Below are 16,218 nucleotides of genomic sequence, written 5' to 3' on the forward strand. Positions count from 1 at the left end.
AAGTCGTCTATCATGCAATATATTGATAGCCTCAGAAGCAGAGTATTTACCGAGGACCAGGGGGTCGCCCTCTCCGGCCACGTACACTGGGCTTCCCATTCCTGTCAAGCCCCGTGGCTCGCTCCTTCTGGACCTTGCGCCGCCCTATATCAGGAGGATCCGGTGGAGCAGCTCGCGTTGGAGGTGGAACTTCCTACTGATCCTCCGGCTTTCGATTCGTGCTCTCAAAACTTTCCGGTTCCAGGTACGACCACTCCGGCACTTCGCGAATCTTCTTCCACATTTCCTTCTCCAGCTTATTGGCAGCTTTGGCATATGGTGTTGTTTCGGCGTTGTAGCGTTTGCAATTCCGCACGATGAGTAGGACGTCTTTGACGAAGTCTTCCACGGTTTCGTATTGGTCCTTGTCCAGCTTTTGTTCCATGCTGCTGAGGTCCATGGGTTCTTTGATGACTTCGTAGTAATCGTGAACTTCCTCGCCGTTGACAGGCTGGAGGAAAGGCCATGCTGAGCTGCTTGTTTGCAGGGCTGAGAGCAGGCCAAGTAGAAGGCTGTGTGAAGGATTGCGCCGAGGTTGGCGTGCGAGTGCGTCCATGTCGGGTGACCAACCTGTCGCTTTGATTGCGTCAATGGATAGTGGATCAATCTCAGGTAGAGGCTGGCCGGGTTTGATGTTCCTCCAAGCCTTAGGGGGTTGGTGAACCTCGTAGCTCTTTGATACTGCTCGGATCTTTGCATGAACAGCAGCTTTCTGTTTTAGCAGCATTCGCCCTGATTCGAGATAGCGGATTTTGGGCAGCATGGAACACTGCATTATGGTACCACCCTCGTAATCCTTGATATATCCCATCCACTTGGGCTTGTCCAATGTGATCTCTTTTGTAAATCCTTGTTTCTTGAAATAACCAATCGCATAGTTGTCGGCGTAGGTCAGGAAGTGCATGACATCGCTGGTAGCCTTGACGTAGTCTTTAAGATGGCTCATGAGATGTGCGCCGTATCCTTTCACCTGCTGATCAGAGCTGATTGCGCAGAAGACAATCTCGGCGAACTGCCTGCCTTTGAAGGGCCGATATGTGATGCCGCCCACCACTTCTCCGGGCAGGCCGCTTGCTTCTGCGAACGAGCCGGCTGGAGGGCGCTTCACGATTGCTATGCTCAGGTGGGTTCGATCGTAGACGAGTCGCGCAATGTAGTCCTTGGGCATTTTGGGGAGCTGCTTCTGGAAGATGCATTTGAGGCCGGTGAGGATGATGTGCGACGAGGGCTTGCCGTCATTGTTGACGACATAGAACGAGATATCGCCATTGCGCTCCTCGACGACTGCGGGCTTCTCGGGGTACGCGGCGTGATTGATCGTGAAGGTTCCGTCGTCCTCGTCCTCGTCGCGCTCCTCTTCGTGCGACGCCGGCGGAGGCGACACAGACGGTTTGATGCGCTTAGCATCGTGGCCGTTGATGCCTTCCTCAGCCTTGCGCTTCTCCTCCTTCACGCTGGCCATGCTCAATATCTTATGCGGCTATCGGTACTGTATCCTCGAAGTGTCGCAAGTGGTGGCGCGTCGAGCTGCAATCGGCGGAGAAGTGGCCGATCCCTGCCGCCAGTCATGTGAAAGCAGCTGGCACGCCTTCACTTCTGCACTCAAATCAGCAAATCAGGCAGTCACGCACTCACTCAGATGCATGCGGATACTATGTGAGACTGTGAACAGGACGACTGAATCTCTGCGAGTGCACCACCCTCTGGACGTCTCTGTGGGGAATATCATGAGCGGATCAGGCAGCGCCTTTACTGATACAGGTTTCATCTGTTGATTGCTACCATTCTATGCTCATGTACCTCCTCAGCACTATACAGAACCAGAACCCCGAGCGCCAAAGCTTGTTCCTGCTATGCTCAAAATACACTGATAAAGTTGTTAATCCTGTCCTTCTGGTTCTGCGCAATGCATTCCGAAATCCATGTGATATTCCGGATTTCCTGTCAAGAATGTCAGTAGGCTCTTCATTAATGTGAACTCGTTCTGAAGATAAACTCACCTGCTCCCTCAGCTTGACCCAAGCATACACGACTGCATGCGTGAATTGGTAGGTAAAGGCCAACTTCGCGATCTCCATCTCCTTCTGGTAGAACAGATCCTCCAGACTCTTCCCCTCATCGCCTCCAATACCGCCAGACTGGTTGCCCAGAGAGTTGCCGCCCATCCCCGTCTGATCCAGCATGGTTCGGTAGTCAGAGACGCCATCGACTGCTATCCGCACGCCCTCCACATCGTCCGCTCTGCTCAGCATCAAAGTGCCCTCTGGATGCAATCGGCCAAAGTTAGGGTATAGCTTCTTTCTGTCCTGCTTCGAAAGTTCTGTCCCGAAGGAGTTGATTGTGATGTTTATTGATCTCCTGTCCGCCTCGAATTCCAGCACTTCGCTCATTACTCCCGCCGTGGGAGTACCACTAATCCCTGGCTCCTCGTTCACAAATCTGTAGAAGTCTTCGAGGTAGTTCTTGTACAGTGTGTTTCGAATGATCTCGATGTTCAGCTCATCGAGATCCTGGTGGCTGATGCTACCTTTGAAGTAAGGCGCCAGCGGAGTTTCGATCAAGACTGAGTTGTACAGTTCTTCGATGTTCGTGGCCACGCACAGCACTGGCATCGTCTCAAACCAGCCCAGAGGATGACAGCGCTCCAGCAGTTCCTTCGTATCGCGTTCGTGTAGAGTGCCCGTAATGAGAAGCGCCACGTTGTCAATCATGTAGGCATATGTCAGGTACTCCATGAACTTCGCGAGGCTCCCCGTGGCCTGGGCCTGGACGTAGCGGAACTCGGCGACGAGCTTGTCGAGCGTTTTATCGGCGAGAGCGGATGTGGATGGGTTTGGTGGGAGGGAGGCGAGGTAGTCGCCGTACGCAGGTCCGAGTTGTAGTTTGACATCTGGCGCGCTCTCAGTGTCTGTTCCGTCTGCACAACTGGCAGCCTCTTCAATGTCATACCGTCGATATTCTCGCATTGTGTCAAGTTGCCGTAGTTCTGGCCGGTGAGCAGTGCGCTCCGGTAGCCACGCACGATGCCCTCGACGTAGCCGTTGGTCGCATTCTGTATAGAAGCCGCCACCGTCAGTTACAGCTCGCCGGCGGAGATGATGGATATGGCCACACTCACGTAGAACATTCCTTCAGCCATGATTGCGGTATTCGAAGTGTTTCGTGGAAGTGGTGGTGCACGAGGTCACTGCTGTGTGCAGCTAAAGTAGAGGTGCGAGCGTCAAAGAGCTCGGGCCTGCTGGCGGACGATCGACACAGCGTCAAGTTTACATGTAGGCACTCGCGCACAAGAGACTGAACATAAGACAGAGAAGTATTGCACGCGTACTTGATTGAGTAATTTTGGTCATAAAATCGTATTTGATTGATGTTATAGTACACTTTGTAACAGCAGCAAATAGTAACACACAGCATATGCCGCAGGCTCAGCCCCAGTAGAGCCTCACGGAAAACGAACGCGAAGCAGATCTCAGCAAAATAACCCCAACTCCAGCGCTCGAGCGCGAGTCGACTTTTGAAGGACTTGACCGCCCAAATCGGATGATTTTAGTGAAGCACACGTTTTGTATCGGTCGAAGGCAAGTGGTGCAGTAAGTTGAAGCTCGTCTCCAGCCACGCACGATCAGTCCAGCTCCATCGCATGAGCTGCACATCCGTTTGGTTGACTGTAGGCTTGCAAGCTGTCAACCATGGCGCTGGTGACTTCATTCTGGTCGGCGGTGATCGGATCTGTTTCAGCTCTGATGCATCCTCCGGGGGCCGCAAGATGAAGAGCCGGCAACATCTGGAGGCGCGGAATAAGTTGACTTGGGTCGGTGGTCACCAAACGGGCCTCGGTCAGGTCTTCAGAGAAGATGTAGTACTCGTGCTGTCCGTTGTAGGCGTTCAGAGCTGCCACGAGATATCCGGGGATCGAGCTGTTCTCAAACCAGATGGAGACATCGTTGAGTTGTGGGTAATGGTTGCTGATCCATTTCGAGTACGCTCTCTGGTTGATTTGACGGCCCTCACTGGTATCCATACGCGTCCAACTGATACCCAAACGACGAGTGGCTTCATCGATCAGTGGCTCATTGGTCGCTTCTCTCATAGTCGGTGGGAGAACCAGCTGAGCCAGGTCGTCTGGACCAGCGGCACTAGGGCCCATGCGCTGTGACTTGCGGGACGTCACGCTGGGACGCTTCGAGTGCGCCAGAGCGAATGGGCGGCGGGCGTCGAGCTCTTCTTTTTCGATATGCGATTGCGACTCAGCAGCTTGGACGTAGCCCTCATCTTCAGGATAGAATATCTGCATTCCTGGGCCGTAAACTGGCTTGCCTCGAGGTTTGACAGGGCCACCATCATTGCCAGGAGTGACAGTCGAACCGTCTTCGAGATGTTCTTCCTCTTCGTCGTCTTGCGAGAAGATGTCGCCGCGAGAACGCTTGCGACCTGCGATCGAGCCTGGAGTGGTGGCATTTGATTTGAATGCGTTCGCGTTCGCCAGACCCGTGGGGCTAATGCCATTGAGCATGTGGGCATTGCTATCTTGCTGCTGAACATAGTGGCTATTGGCGAAGTATGAACTGGGTGCCGAAGGCGGCAGCACAACCGTTGGTGAGTTGGAGAAACTGTTCGACATCGTGATAGCGGGTGACAGGGTGCTACTGCAATGTTTGGTCGAGAAACACGACTGTGGGTCAGTATCAAATGAAATCGGTTGCTTATCCTGCGCCTGTAACCTGTGCACAAGGTCTGCTAGAGCCGGTGAGCCTCCTATGATGCCGGATCGTGAGGGTAGTCGCGGAAGTCGATGGTTTGATTGTGGATCGAGAAATGAGCTGAGGATCTCAAGCCAATGCAGATGTGGAGTGAATGCAGCTGATCGGTATGGTAGGGCGACGGTGAGGTGAGGTAGTCGCGGCTGATGAGACAGCAAGGTCTTGGTTATTCGTGATGCTCGTGTACCAATGTGTGGTGAGGCGCCGTGTCGCGTGGGATGGGTTGCACGAGGTTGTGGTAGAGGGAAAGAGAAAGAGAAAGAGACAATTGAGCTGGAAACAAGAGCGAAGGGAAGGGCATTCAACACGCGCGACCAATGGCGCCTGCGGCCGCCTCGTGGACCACTGTGATCGACGCTCCTACCCCAGCTGTGCCAGCTTGCCAGGATTGCGTAACTAGCGTGCTCAGTTCTACACGCTGAGTGCCCGCGAATCACGACTCAGGCACTCCATCTCACATGCAGCTCAAAGCAAAGCTAAAGAAGCCGCAGGCACACAAGCTCTCTGCCAGGGAAAGGCGGTCTCCAAGTGGGCGGCAGAGACAGAGGGCTGGAGATGATTACACCTCACATCGGGCTATCGTCGGCAGGCAGCAAAACAGGGCGGCTGGCATCCCAGCAACCAACAACGTCAACTGATCTCACCACAGAACTTCAGTCGAAGCCTGACGAATGTGCTCCACCTCCATCGTTCTTATCACGATGGCCCGACGTCTCCTCTCAATCAACCTGAACAAGCAGCGTGAGCGGCAGACTTTCCTAAACCCGCGAATATAGATGCACCGAAGGATGCCAACGAAGATGTCTGACTGCCACGAAATCTGCAGAGAATCAGCGAACAGGTTCTTACCAGTGGAACAATCTGAATGTCAGCACTCTGAACAATAGGAAGCATGACGAAAGGACCTTGGTACTGGAAATGATGAATGCCAAGTTCGTCCGCAACGCGAGAGACCTCGCGGGAGGCCTGAAGACAGCTCCGTCGAGCGTGCACATATCACCCTCTCACTCTGTACATTAGTCACTAACGTGAAGCCGTTGAGGTGACCAGCGTCGCGAAGTTCAACACCATACCAGTCCATCATCGCCTGATTTTCATGGCTATCCTAAGTGGTTCTCAAGCTACGACCACGAGATGGTGATATTCGACGGAGTACACCGCTCCACACCAGAGGAAAAGCTTGCATACTTACTGGAGGGGCTCCCAAGACCACCAGCCATCTTCTGTCTGCAATTCATCAACAGAGCGTTGGTGAAAGCTGCGACCTCCCACACGTAGCGCCAGCGGCGAGTCCGGATCCGCCATTACAGGACGCTATCCAGCTCGGATTGGAGCCGTTGTGTGATGGTTGAGACTGTAACAAGGTTAGAATGGAGTTTTCGAAGATGGTCCGCGACATCCGTCTAATACTTTTTCGCTCAGGCCGCGGATACATTCAGCCCAAAGATTTCACGGCACCATCTAAGTGTTCATTTACTACTAAACTCTGCCTTGAGTCGAGCTATCCAAGTACGAGACGCAATGACAGCCCTTTCTTAGCACTGTTCTGAGCTGCATACCTATGCGACCGGGACAACACAATGTTCTTCTCTGATAGGTAATCCATAGTCACTACCACGGCGAAACGCAGGCCGACCTACAACGACGCCGTTCAAAGGCGGGGTGATGCTGCGACTGCACGCATGGTGGAGTTTGCCGCATGGTGTCAATCTGTCTGCACAGCACCAGTGAAACTTGCCGCAGGAGCGTACCAGATCAAGGAGATGTTCGAAAATGCAACGGAGGTCATTGTTGCGGCTGATGTCGCTTCATACTCGAAGGAAGCGTTTCCAGTCAACTTCACTATCCACCAGCGCGACTATGGATATCGACTGGGAGTCCCCATTCCCCACGCCCAAAAAGCCGAGTTTCATACGGGACAGTCACCCAACGAAATGCGAGCCCTCGACTTTGCAATCGACGTAGGCCTCGCTATGATGAATAGAACTCGGGGACTCACCCTGCTCGATACTGTTCATGTCATTAGTCACAGCAAGAGCTGGAATGGCAAAGTCATGCGCCGGGCTCTTGTATCCGCGTCATACGACGATGCTTCGAGCTGCCTAACGACTCCAACAGCTACAAACACTATAGGAGACGCGATCCGTCGCCTTGCCGACGAAGCGCATGAGCCGGACATGCAAGACGACTCCACTGTCACAGAGAGTCGGGACAAACACCGTTCGGTTGTGCGTAAGACTGCACCCAAAGGAGTCATAATACAACAGGCGAAGGACTTCATCGCTCAGGTGACCGAGCAGACTCCCGTTCAAGCGACCACGAACAATGGCAATGGGAGCAGCGCGAGCATTGCCAGCAGTGACATCACGAGCGATGCCCGCGCCAGCTTCTCGAGCGTCACAGGCAATGCAAGCACTAGCATTACGAACGATGGTGCCGCAAATGATCCAAACGACTGCGACACCACAGACCACAACCCTGTCAGAGAAGAGCAGCGCGTCCGATGCTTGCGCGAGGGCTGTGGCAGGTGGTTCAACTCCGTGTGCTATCTCAGGATTCACTTGGGGGAGATGCACAACTTTGCAACCGCGGACGGTCGATATCCATGCCCCATTAGTGCCCATGCCAACTGTGACGAAAGCTTCGACACCACAGAGGATGCCGTGGAGCATCTGTATGCACATCCCGAAATGCGCATTCCGTGTCCATATGCAGAGTTATTGGGCTGTCCTAACACCTTCCTCAACATGAGATCTACGAAGAAATGCAGATCATCGCACAAGCGACTGCCAGATGGCACCTTTTCCTGCAAGTTTCGCCTGTCTCTCGGAAGTAAGCAGACATTCAAGACTACCGCAGACCGCTTTGGGCATCACAGGACCCACGCAGAGCACAACAAACATAAATGCGTCGTGGCTGAGTGTAAGAAATCATGTAGGAGCGCACCAAGCTTGGCAGGCCACATCCGCAATGATCATCCTGGCAGGGTAAGCAAGAGCACTAGAAGAGCCGCCCGCATTTCAGACTCGGATGCAAGCAGGGCGGATGCACGCTGAGGTTCATGCACCAGTCCGATCTATCGAAGCACACGCGTGAGGTCCACGACCGCACTTCCTGGTCACTCATCTATTCTCAGCCTCTAATCGTCGAACCCCTCGAAATCCTCCTTAGCTTGGGCATTCTGAGCTCTGACTTTGCTGATCAGCGCTTCCAGCTCCCGCTCTTTCGCCTTATCGGCTTCACTCATCTTCGAATGGCTCTCCGCCTTTCTTCTGACTTCTTTTCTCTCCCTCCTCTCCTCCCGCACGGCTTTGGCGCCCTTCTGCTTTGTCCATGCTTTTTCTTTTCTCTGCTTCGCCGCAGCAAGTTTTCCTCGAAGTTGTGATGATAGCTGGGGTTTCTCGCCGCGAGCACGAGCTTCATTGTCTGCTTGTCGTTGCGCTTCGTGCACCTTGTCGGCATATGCTACGTTGTTGAGGTCAAAATCTGCAGGCAGGTCGAGGCCATGTGACCTGTCTGTGACTGCTTCCGGAAAATGTCGTTTCAGTTCTGGCATCTTTGGCCAGCGAAGGAGACCCCATGCCTTTCCGGCTTCGATCCAGTCTAGTCTTCGCACGCTGAAGATGTCTGTGGGCAAGGTCTTGCTGTATGCCTGAATCCAGCTAACGAATGCCTTTTGTGAGCGGTCGTGGAGTTCTCGTTTCTGTACCAATACTCTGCGGATCGCATCAATAGTCTCCTTCGCATCTGCATCGGACAGGTTGGGTGGATTAGGGTAGGGCTCGAGTGGGGTGCCCTGTAGGCTGAGATATTTGACATAGTCTTCTTCACCACCCTCGCTCAAGAACGTGATTGCCATGCCGCGCTTTCCTGCTCGACCAGAGCGACCGCAGCGGTGTATAAAGTCTTTGGGCTGCTTCGGTGGGTCGAGCTGAACAACCAGATCAATATCCGGGATGTCGATCCCTCGAGCTAGGACGTCCGTGGTAAGCAGAATCGCTGGCGACACTGAGTCGCGAAAGCGCTGAAGGTTCTTCATCCGTATTGCCGCCTTGTGGTCGCCATGTAGGGGATATACTGACATTCCAAGAAGTGGTTGCAAAATATGATTCCAGTAGTCCACGCCAGCTCGAGTCGAAACGTACAATATCGCCTTTTCTGCTTTACTTCGCTCCAGAATGTGCTTGAGATGAGGTATGCGGAGCGACTGCTTTGTGACAAGATGATACAGCTTCAGACTCTCAGGTGTTCGCTTGTCTAGTGCACCGCTTTTGCTGCGCACTTTCGCGCTGATCTTGAAGGGATACCGCATGCCGACTCGAACGAGCTCATCTACTGCTTCCGAGACAGATGCACTGAAAAGCCCTGTTCGTCGCTCTTTTGGCACGATCTCGAGTATTCGCTGCAAATCTGATTGGAAGTTCGCGTCGAGTAAGCGATCTGCTTCATCCAGCACCAGAAGGTCGAACCAATGTCGCTTTATGATAACCCTTGAAGATTGCAAAACTTCCAAGACTCGCTTCGGCGTGCCAATGAGGATATTCGCATTCAGTTGCGAAAAGGTGGCAAGGTCTTCTGCCAGCTTCGTCCTGCCTCCGACAAGCAACTGCGGTACAGCATAAGGACCCGGTGGCACCTGCTCGACTTCAACATCTTCCATTTCTTCATCTTCGCTGTCCACTTCGGGTTTTGCTGCTTGCTTCAGATAGGCCGCGGAAGGTTTGTGAAAGTCCAGGAGGCCGATGAGCACGTCGTATATCTGGCTGGCGAGTTCTTTGGTAGGCGCGACAACTATTGATCGCACGTAACCTCGCTTATTTGGTTCTTCGGCTTTCAGTATTCGCTCGACAAGAGGGATGAGAAAACTGAGTGTCTTGCCACTTCCTGTGACTGCCTCGACGACCAGATCTTTGTTGCCCATTAGGAGCGGAATCGCCATGGCTTGTACTGGAGTAGTTCGGGCAAACCCCATGCCGGTGGTGAAGTCGAGGATCCATTGCGACAGTTCGGGTGTCAGAGCTTCGAAAGATTTGGGCTGCTTCTTTTCTGCCGCAGTATCCTGTGCCATGTTGATTTCGGATCCAAATGGTTTTCAAAGCCACTTCACGGAATCTTGTACTAGATTTTTGGCAGGCGAATCAAAGTTTACATGTGCCCGAAATGGCTTAGCGTGAGATTCTTGTCACGTGTTCATGGACGTCGGCGACGACGACAGGCCCTTCGATTTCGATCTTGGAACCTCAAAACAGATTGTGCATGCATAGACTAGGAGGTATAGTTTCGCATAGGAGTGGCCAATGGTGCAGAAAGTTTTCTCCCGCCCTTGGCACATGATCCAAGGCTGCCAACATGACTTGCCAACGGCGAAAAGCGTGGCAGCCACGTCCTGGCAACGACGGCCAAAAACCTTCGCTTGCTCAACGCTGAGCGCGCTGACACGGTGCACAAAGTCTGTGTCTTGTGCGTAGAGATCAATCCTGTGATCATGTTGCGTCTTTGCATTAAATTGTTGTCGCTGATCCCATCACCCTTCTGCCCCTACAGTCGCTTCGGTTGAAGAAGTACGAGTCGTACAAAACGTCTGTGGCTGCTCAATTCGGGTAACACGGCACAAGTCAAATTGGTGCAAGGTCAGGACATTTCATGATATACAATTCTGGGGTATCATTGGAAGACGATCGCTATCGCTAAGTATGCAATGGAGATTCCACAACGCGTGCTACCGTTTCGCTCGCAAAGACAACTCAACTTGGCTGTACCAAGCTGCTCCACATAACGTGATGAGCATGCCGAATGCGTTGAGAGCGCCGACTTGGACATGAAACAGGACAATTCCCAGCAGAATAGTGAGCGCTTGCTTCACATTCCCGCACACTGTAATCGTGAGGGCGCCCGTCATTTTGTTGGCCTGGAATCCAACGATGTTTAGGAAAAACGCAGTGATTGCGTTGAGGAACAGTGCAGCGCCGAAGGTACTGGAGAATTGGCCTTCGGCGTATGCTATCCGGAATTGGTCTGCTTCGCCGGTAAGATAGGCGTATACCACGCACTGTATCGCCGCCAAGGGTGACATTCGTAGGAGGACCTCGAGTGCAGAAAGCTTCAAAGATCCGGTCATGAGTCTGTTGGTAGCTACTGTCTTTATTGCCGCCTGGGAATTATTAGCCCGGAACATGAAGCATTCATCAGATTCTAACTCGCCAAGACTACGCCCAAGAGCGTCATTGTAAATCCAGCAAGCGTGCAGTAGTAATCGCCAACAGTCGCAAGGGCCACGCCGGAGATAAGCGGAATCATGGTAAGATAAGTCTGACTAGAATACGTCCTGGCGTATGCAAACCGGTAAATGAGAATGGTCATGACAGGTGTCGTGGATCGCATAATCTGGTGAAATGGCACCGATACCATTGCCAGAGAAACGTTCGATATCGCAATGTTGACGGTAAACAGTAAGGAGAAGGCGACGAGGGTCAGGTTTTCCCGCGTGCCGAGCGTTGAGAGCTTGAGAAGGCCGAAGCCCAGCATGGCGAAGCATCCTATGGAAGTCGCCGTACAGTGAACGGCTGTCAGAAGCCATGGAAAACGAGCCTATGATCATGTCAGCGTGAGAGTCCAAGTACTGGGGCGGATCCCTGCGCACCGTGCCCAGCACAGACTTGTTTGACAGTGTCAAGAACAAGTTGAGAAAAAAGTATGCTACGAGGAACAGCAGCTTGGAGCGGGCCGGCACATGATGTTCTGCAGCTACCGTCTGCTCCGACTGTGCTTCAATGTCCCGGCCCTCTTTGAGTGCAGCAGTGGTTGATGTGGTGGAAGAACTCGCACTCGATTCTGTGCTGGATCGGAGGTCTCGGAACGGCTCGTGCGGTAGGTCGTATTGCTGCTTCTCCTCGTCTCCAGATCCGAGGCCGACCATCCTGCTCTGGTGTTCGTTGTCTGGTGGTCAGAGAGAACTCGTCGTCGGGCAAGCCTGGCAGGAGAGGTGAAGTGCAGATGGGCCACGCGAGATGAGACGCGCTCCTGTCTATAAGCATCTGAAGGATGGCCAGAAAGGTCAAAGTTTGGCGCTATAGGCTGACGAACAGCAGGGCTGGCGCAGCCCGTAAGCCACATTGGCGTTCTCATTTCGCGTCTCGGCAGCTGGCCCATCCTGCACGCGAACAGGAAACAGAACTTGATTGCGCAAGCAGCAACGAAGAAGGAGAGTCAATCATCGCAGTGAGTCGCGTGTCGCGTGTCCGCACTGTCGAGGCAAGAACGTCGGCCTTCGCAGCGCAAGAAGCGCCGAGGCCACGCTGCAGTAGCGCCCAGCTCTTGCCTGATGATCGAATACAGCGACTCCTTTCCTGCCGCGCGACCACGGCTCGTCGGACACCGCACAATCACCGCAGCCAGACATGCCACCTCGATTCCGTCCTTCTTTGTTCTCCTGCAGCCCGCCCCTCCCCCTGGGCGCCAAACCGACGTGATGGTGCTACCCCACGTCCCACGATCCACAATGGTCCTGCAGAGCCACAGACGACGGATTGATATGCTGCTTTGTCCTTCGACTGGACATCAGCGGCGGACATGGGCGCCCACGACTACGTCCGATTGCCGACGTTCAGGCTAGACGAGAGTACTCTGGAGTCTGACGCGTAGCAGATGGTATACGCGTCTTCACTTCCCATCTAGAGGTAAGTGGCACTGCGAGTGCTACCGGACTTCACAAGAGGCATAGTCCAAGGCTTTATCAGGATGGCACGCCCAGTCTCGCTGAAACCAGGTGCCATTTTACCCCTTTAGCGCCGTCCCGATGCCATTCTGGCCTTACTGTGAATCTTCGGTCCTGTTGACTCGACCTCTGGTGGGATAATTATACGCATGGCCAACGACGTCATATTGGAGTCGGGCGACTCTGCCAAATGAATGCCGCATCCTGTCTCGGGGAGACCAAGGGCTTCATGATTTGAGGTATTCGGAGCAGCGGGAGACCCTCAACCTGGTGAGCCTTCCTGTACTGTTGATCGTTGAGCATGCTGCCGGACTCTGTCCTTCGTGGCATGTTAAAATGATTGCTGACACAGACATGTGATATAGTTCCAAAACAATCATTTGCACAAGCCTTGCGCTCATTAGCAACGACTTGGGCCAAAAGGTGAGTCTTGAACAGATCACGAAGGCATTCAATTCTGGTCAAGGACGAAATCTTGCTCCTCGATTGCGACTTGTTCGGGTTTTATGTTCAGAGATCTCAAGCTGTGAAGACTGACAAACAGCCGACCGCCTGCCTATGTAAGCCACTCTTCACCGTGTCGTGTCGTTCGTAATAATTGTACACCTTCGCTGACATCTACCAGTGAAACACACTATCGACCGCTCATCTCGAAGTTGCGCATGCTGAATTGATTTGGCTCCCGCGCCAACTGAGAATCCCGGGTACTCAGGTTGAGCAGCCAGCGTGCGGCTTGCTCGTCAGCTTCCGTGAATTTCTTACCCGATGGCCCAGTGGCTGGCTTCGACTTCTTGCTGCTACGGGTAACACGAGAACTCCTTCCTCGACGTGTCGGTGGCGGAGACAGCGGGAGATCCGCATCGTCACTTTCGCTGGATGTGCTGAGGACCGCTTCGGGTTCTTCATCTGGAAGGTCGTCTGATGAGTCGTCTACATCGCTGTGTCGACGCTTCAAGGCTTGCTTGGCTTGCGTGTGAGCAGGCTCCACAGGTCTTTGCTCCGGCATGCTGCCTAGAGGTTCTGCGGCACGCCATGGCGCTGGCGGGGCATAGCGTGGCTCCATTAGCAGCGAGTCTGAGAGCGGCTCCCCAGGCCCGGCATATGGTTGCTGATAGACTTCGTTATGCCTCTTGTTGATGCTGGTCCACCCTGGACTGTCTTGGTATTCGTAGCTCGTGGACTTTGGCGACAGTGCCGGAGACTCATCGCCTGGGCCGGCATAGGTATAGGAAGGCCCAGTGGACCTGTGCGCGTTGGGACCAAAGGGAGAATCTGTGTGGAAGCGTATGTGGCCGCCTCGTGGCTGCGGCGCCGGCATTGGCTGGCGGAATTCTTCTGGTTGACTTCGTGGAGCAGGCTGTCCATAGTGATGGCTTGTTACAGGTACCGGCATGATCCTCTGTCCGTAATTGTCTGGGCGCCAGCCTTCGGCCTCACGGGCAGCGCAACGAACGACCTCAGGATCGATCTTGAAGCTTCCGAAGCCTGGCTCTCCTGGTCTGAGACACTCGTTGATGAACGTAGGACCGAACACTGGCGTCAGTGCCCAGCGAATGTTGTAGCAGAAGGTGAGGCAGACCGCTCGAGCACAAGCATATGGTATCCAGTACCCCTGAGCTACCAATGCGCCTCCTGTGATCGAGTGCGCGAGTTCTTTCAAGCCAGCGTTGGTAGACAGCGCCTTTGCGGGTGTGGTCTATACTCATGTCAGATTCTGCCACCCGATGGGAATGGCATCGCCTACCTTGGTATGTTGTAAGGCCTTGAAGAAGGGAGTGATTCTGACAAGACCGATCCGGTAGTCCCACATGACGACATGCTCCTTGCGATTTGGGTCGTTGGGAACGATGAAGGTATAATGGAAGACTGCCTCAAAAGTCAGCCTATTCTCCGTATTCGCAGGATCTTCTGCCTTCTTTTACCTTCGAATGCATCTCGGCCAGTCTTTGTCAAGAACTCCTTCTTCTCACTCGAATATGGTATGCGTCGAGCGTAGTCCTCGATCCGACCATCTTCGCCTCGACCACTTGGATAAAGATGGAAGTTGAGGTGCTGCTGGGCAAGTTCCTGACGCTGGTGAGGAGCGAGGCACTCGAATTCTTCGCTGCATTCCGAAGCTGGGTAGTTGATTTCTCCCTGGGGTCGGTTTCGAATGAACATGGCGGCATCTTTGACGAGCTTCTGGCGTTTTGGCGATGGGGTAAGCGGTGTCTCCGGTCGAGGAGTACCTCCTTGGGAGTAGGTGCACGAGCTGTACGCTGGCGTTGGCGGAGCGGTGTTGCCGTATTGTTCGTGGTATCGATGGCCGCCTGCTGGGTTGAGGAGCGAGTCTATCGTCAACATGGTGGCGGTGGTGTCGTTCGGGATGTTGGCTCCGATGAGCGAAGGGAAGTCGTGATGGCCAACAGGCCCTCCTCGAGATGATGAGTCGACAGTAGGTGACCGCATGTGCGAGTAAGAGGACGACGGCATGCTCAAATGCAATGTGGCAGGATAACAAGCAGCAGACAAGAGCACCAACCTTGATGCAAAGGCCAGCGAAGCGGTGAAGAACAGGTCCCAAGGGCGAGGACGAGGCGCTTTCAATGGTAAGTGCATCAATCTGTGTCGATATGCTAGATCCCTGACCGCGAGCCTTCTGGCTGCATCGGCTGCATTGACCTACGATGATCTCAGTGCCCGCGCCCCACCATGTCTGACTCCCGGCGAGAGAGATCAAAGCAGAATCAAGCAAGCGACCAGTGCGAGAACGAGGTCTGGCGGTAACAGTGCAGTTTGCAGTTGCGCCGAATGTAACAAGGGGTCGATCGTTAGCGCACCATCTACGCTTTCTCGAACCTAGGCAGATCAAACCGTCCGATGGCCGTGGCTTTGACAAGTTTGCGGTGAGGGACAAAGCATAGGTCTCAGATGTGCTTGTCCACTGGTCTATGCAATGCTCATGCACGTCGTCGTTTGTGCCGATGGCGGGCGCGAGAGACTCTGGACGCAACGCAAGCTGGTCGAGATCGTACATTGCCCAATGCTCCCGCTCTGCCTCTTTCAGTCGATATGGCGACAATGCTAATTGCGTAGCAATGGAGGGTCTTGCCTTGTGCTTCTTTCATCAAGGCGTTTGTTGCTTTTGATTTGAGCAAACATGGCGGCCGTCGCTCGAGGCTGGTTCGCAAAGCCATATCGATTGTGCTCGAGCCCCCTCTGGCATCTTCGCGTCTGGCTCCAGTCAAGCACCTGTGCAGTGGTCTCGGTCCAAGCGTGCGTGCGTGCTGAGTCCTCCTGGAGTGGCTGACAGCTTTCGACTGTTGTCTCATGCCCTGCGGGGCGGAGGATAACATATTAGAACGCCACGCCTGGAGGACGTGCCGAGCTCTCGGGTCCATCGATCAGGCGGTCGGGAGGCGTATGTGTTCTGTTACTGTCACTTTCCGCAAGCTACATCCAATCACTGCAAGCAAAGTCGAACTCCCTCCCTTATTTCGGAGCCGGCCAGCCACTAGTATGTCCGAGAAATGACGGCGGCAGTCATCCTACGGTACTGCAGCTTCTCGCATACATGGACATACATACTCGGAAACGGAAGCTCGATGTTTGGGCTTGCAGTAGCACTGTAACATCGTCAATGGTGACAGCCGTCGACCAAGCTGAAGCACAGAGCAAGGCGCTGATTCTTAAATGTCCTTCTCCTCGAGAGTACGCAATCGCTCG

At 53.8% G+C, this 16,218-nt stretch overlaps 7 protein-coding genes across 7 annotated transcripts; 1 reads left to right on the forward strand and 6 right to left on the reverse strand.

Annotated features, from left to right (window-relative positions):
- Nucleotides 1-193: 193 nt before the first annotated feature.
- GCN5 (histone acetyltransferase) lies at nucleotides 194-1,501 on the reverse strand (the record flags this gene model as incomplete). The annotated part of the gene is made up of 1 exon (XM_023600367.2): nucleotides 194-1,501. One exon carries the CDS (start codon nucleotides 1,499-1,501, stop codon nucleotides 194-196), a length of 1,308 nt encoding a protein of 435 aa, XP_023449730.1.
- A 395-nt stretch (nucleotides 1,502-1,896) lies between these two features.
- On the reverse strand, nucleotides 1,897-3,178 carry VMA6 (H(+)-transporting V0 sector ATPase subunit d; the record flags this gene model as incomplete). Its single annotated transcript, XM_023600368.2, has 4 exons — nucleotides 1,897-1,980; nucleotides 2,040-2,929; nucleotides 2,989-3,091; nucleotides 3,158-3,178. 4 exons carry the CDS (start codon nucleotides 3,176-3,178, stop codon nucleotides 1,897-1,899), a joined length of 1,098 nt encoding a protein of 365 aa, XP_023449815.1.
- A 483-nt stretch (nucleotides 3,179-3,661) lies between these two features.
- RHO25_008229 (uncharacterized protein) lies at nucleotides 3,662-4,660 on the reverse strand (the record flags this gene model as incomplete). Its single annotated transcript, XM_023600369.2, has 1 exon — nucleotides 3,662-4,660. The coding sequence occupies one exon, from the start codon at nucleotides 4,658-4,660 to the stop codon at nucleotides 3,662-3,664; it is 999 nt and encodes a 332-aa protein (XP_023449809.1).
- A 1,821-nt stretch (nucleotides 4,661-6,481) lies between these two features.
- On the forward strand, nucleotides 6,482-7,855 carry RHO25_008230 (uncharacterized protein; the record flags this gene model as incomplete). The annotated part of the gene is made up of 1 exon (XM_023600370.1): nucleotides 6,482-7,855. The coding sequence occupies one exon, from the start codon at nucleotides 6,482-6,484 to the stop codon at nucleotides 7,853-7,855; it is 1,374 nt and encodes a 457-aa protein (XP_023449810.1).
- Nucleotides 7,856-7,938: 83 nt separating this feature from the next.
- RHO25_008231 (uncharacterized protein) lies at nucleotides 7,939-9,867 on the reverse strand (the record flags this gene model as incomplete). The annotated part of the gene is made up of 1 exon (XM_023600371.1): nucleotides 7,939-9,867. One exon carries the CDS (start codon nucleotides 9,865-9,867, stop codon nucleotides 7,939-7,941), a length of 1,929 nt encoding a protein of 642 aa, XP_023449811.1.
- Nucleotides 9,868-10,518: 651 nt separating this feature from the next.
- On the reverse strand, nucleotides 10,519-11,715 carry RHO25_008232 (uncharacterized protein; the record flags this gene model as incomplete). The annotated part of the gene is made up of 3 exons (XM_023600372.2): nucleotides 10,519-10,950; nucleotides 11,001-11,387; nucleotides 11,440-11,715. 3 exons carry the CDS (start codon nucleotides 11,713-11,715, stop codon nucleotides 10,519-10,521), a joined length of 1,095 nt encoding a protein of 364 aa, XP_023449812.1.
- Nucleotides 11,716-13,147: 1,432 nt separating this feature from the next.
- On the reverse strand, nucleotides 13,148-14,856 carry RHO25_008233 (uncharacterized protein; the record flags this gene model as incomplete). Its single annotated transcript, XM_023600373.1, has 3 exons — nucleotides 13,148-14,209; nucleotides 14,258-14,379; nucleotides 14,436-14,856. The coding sequence occupies 3 exons, from the start codon at nucleotides 14,854-14,856 to the stop codon at nucleotides 13,148-13,150; spliced, it is 1,605 nt and encodes a 534-aa protein (XP_023449816.1).
- Nucleotides 14,857-16,218: the final 1,362 nt, after the last annotated feature.

Source organism: Cercospora beticola, chromosome 5 (genome assembly GCF_033473495.1).
Source record: "Cercospora beticola chromosome 5, complete sequence".
Taxonomy (NCBI): domain Eukaryota; kingdom Fungi; phylum Ascomycota; class Dothideomycetes; order Mycosphaerellales; family Mycosphaerellaceae; genus Cercospora; species Cercospora beticola.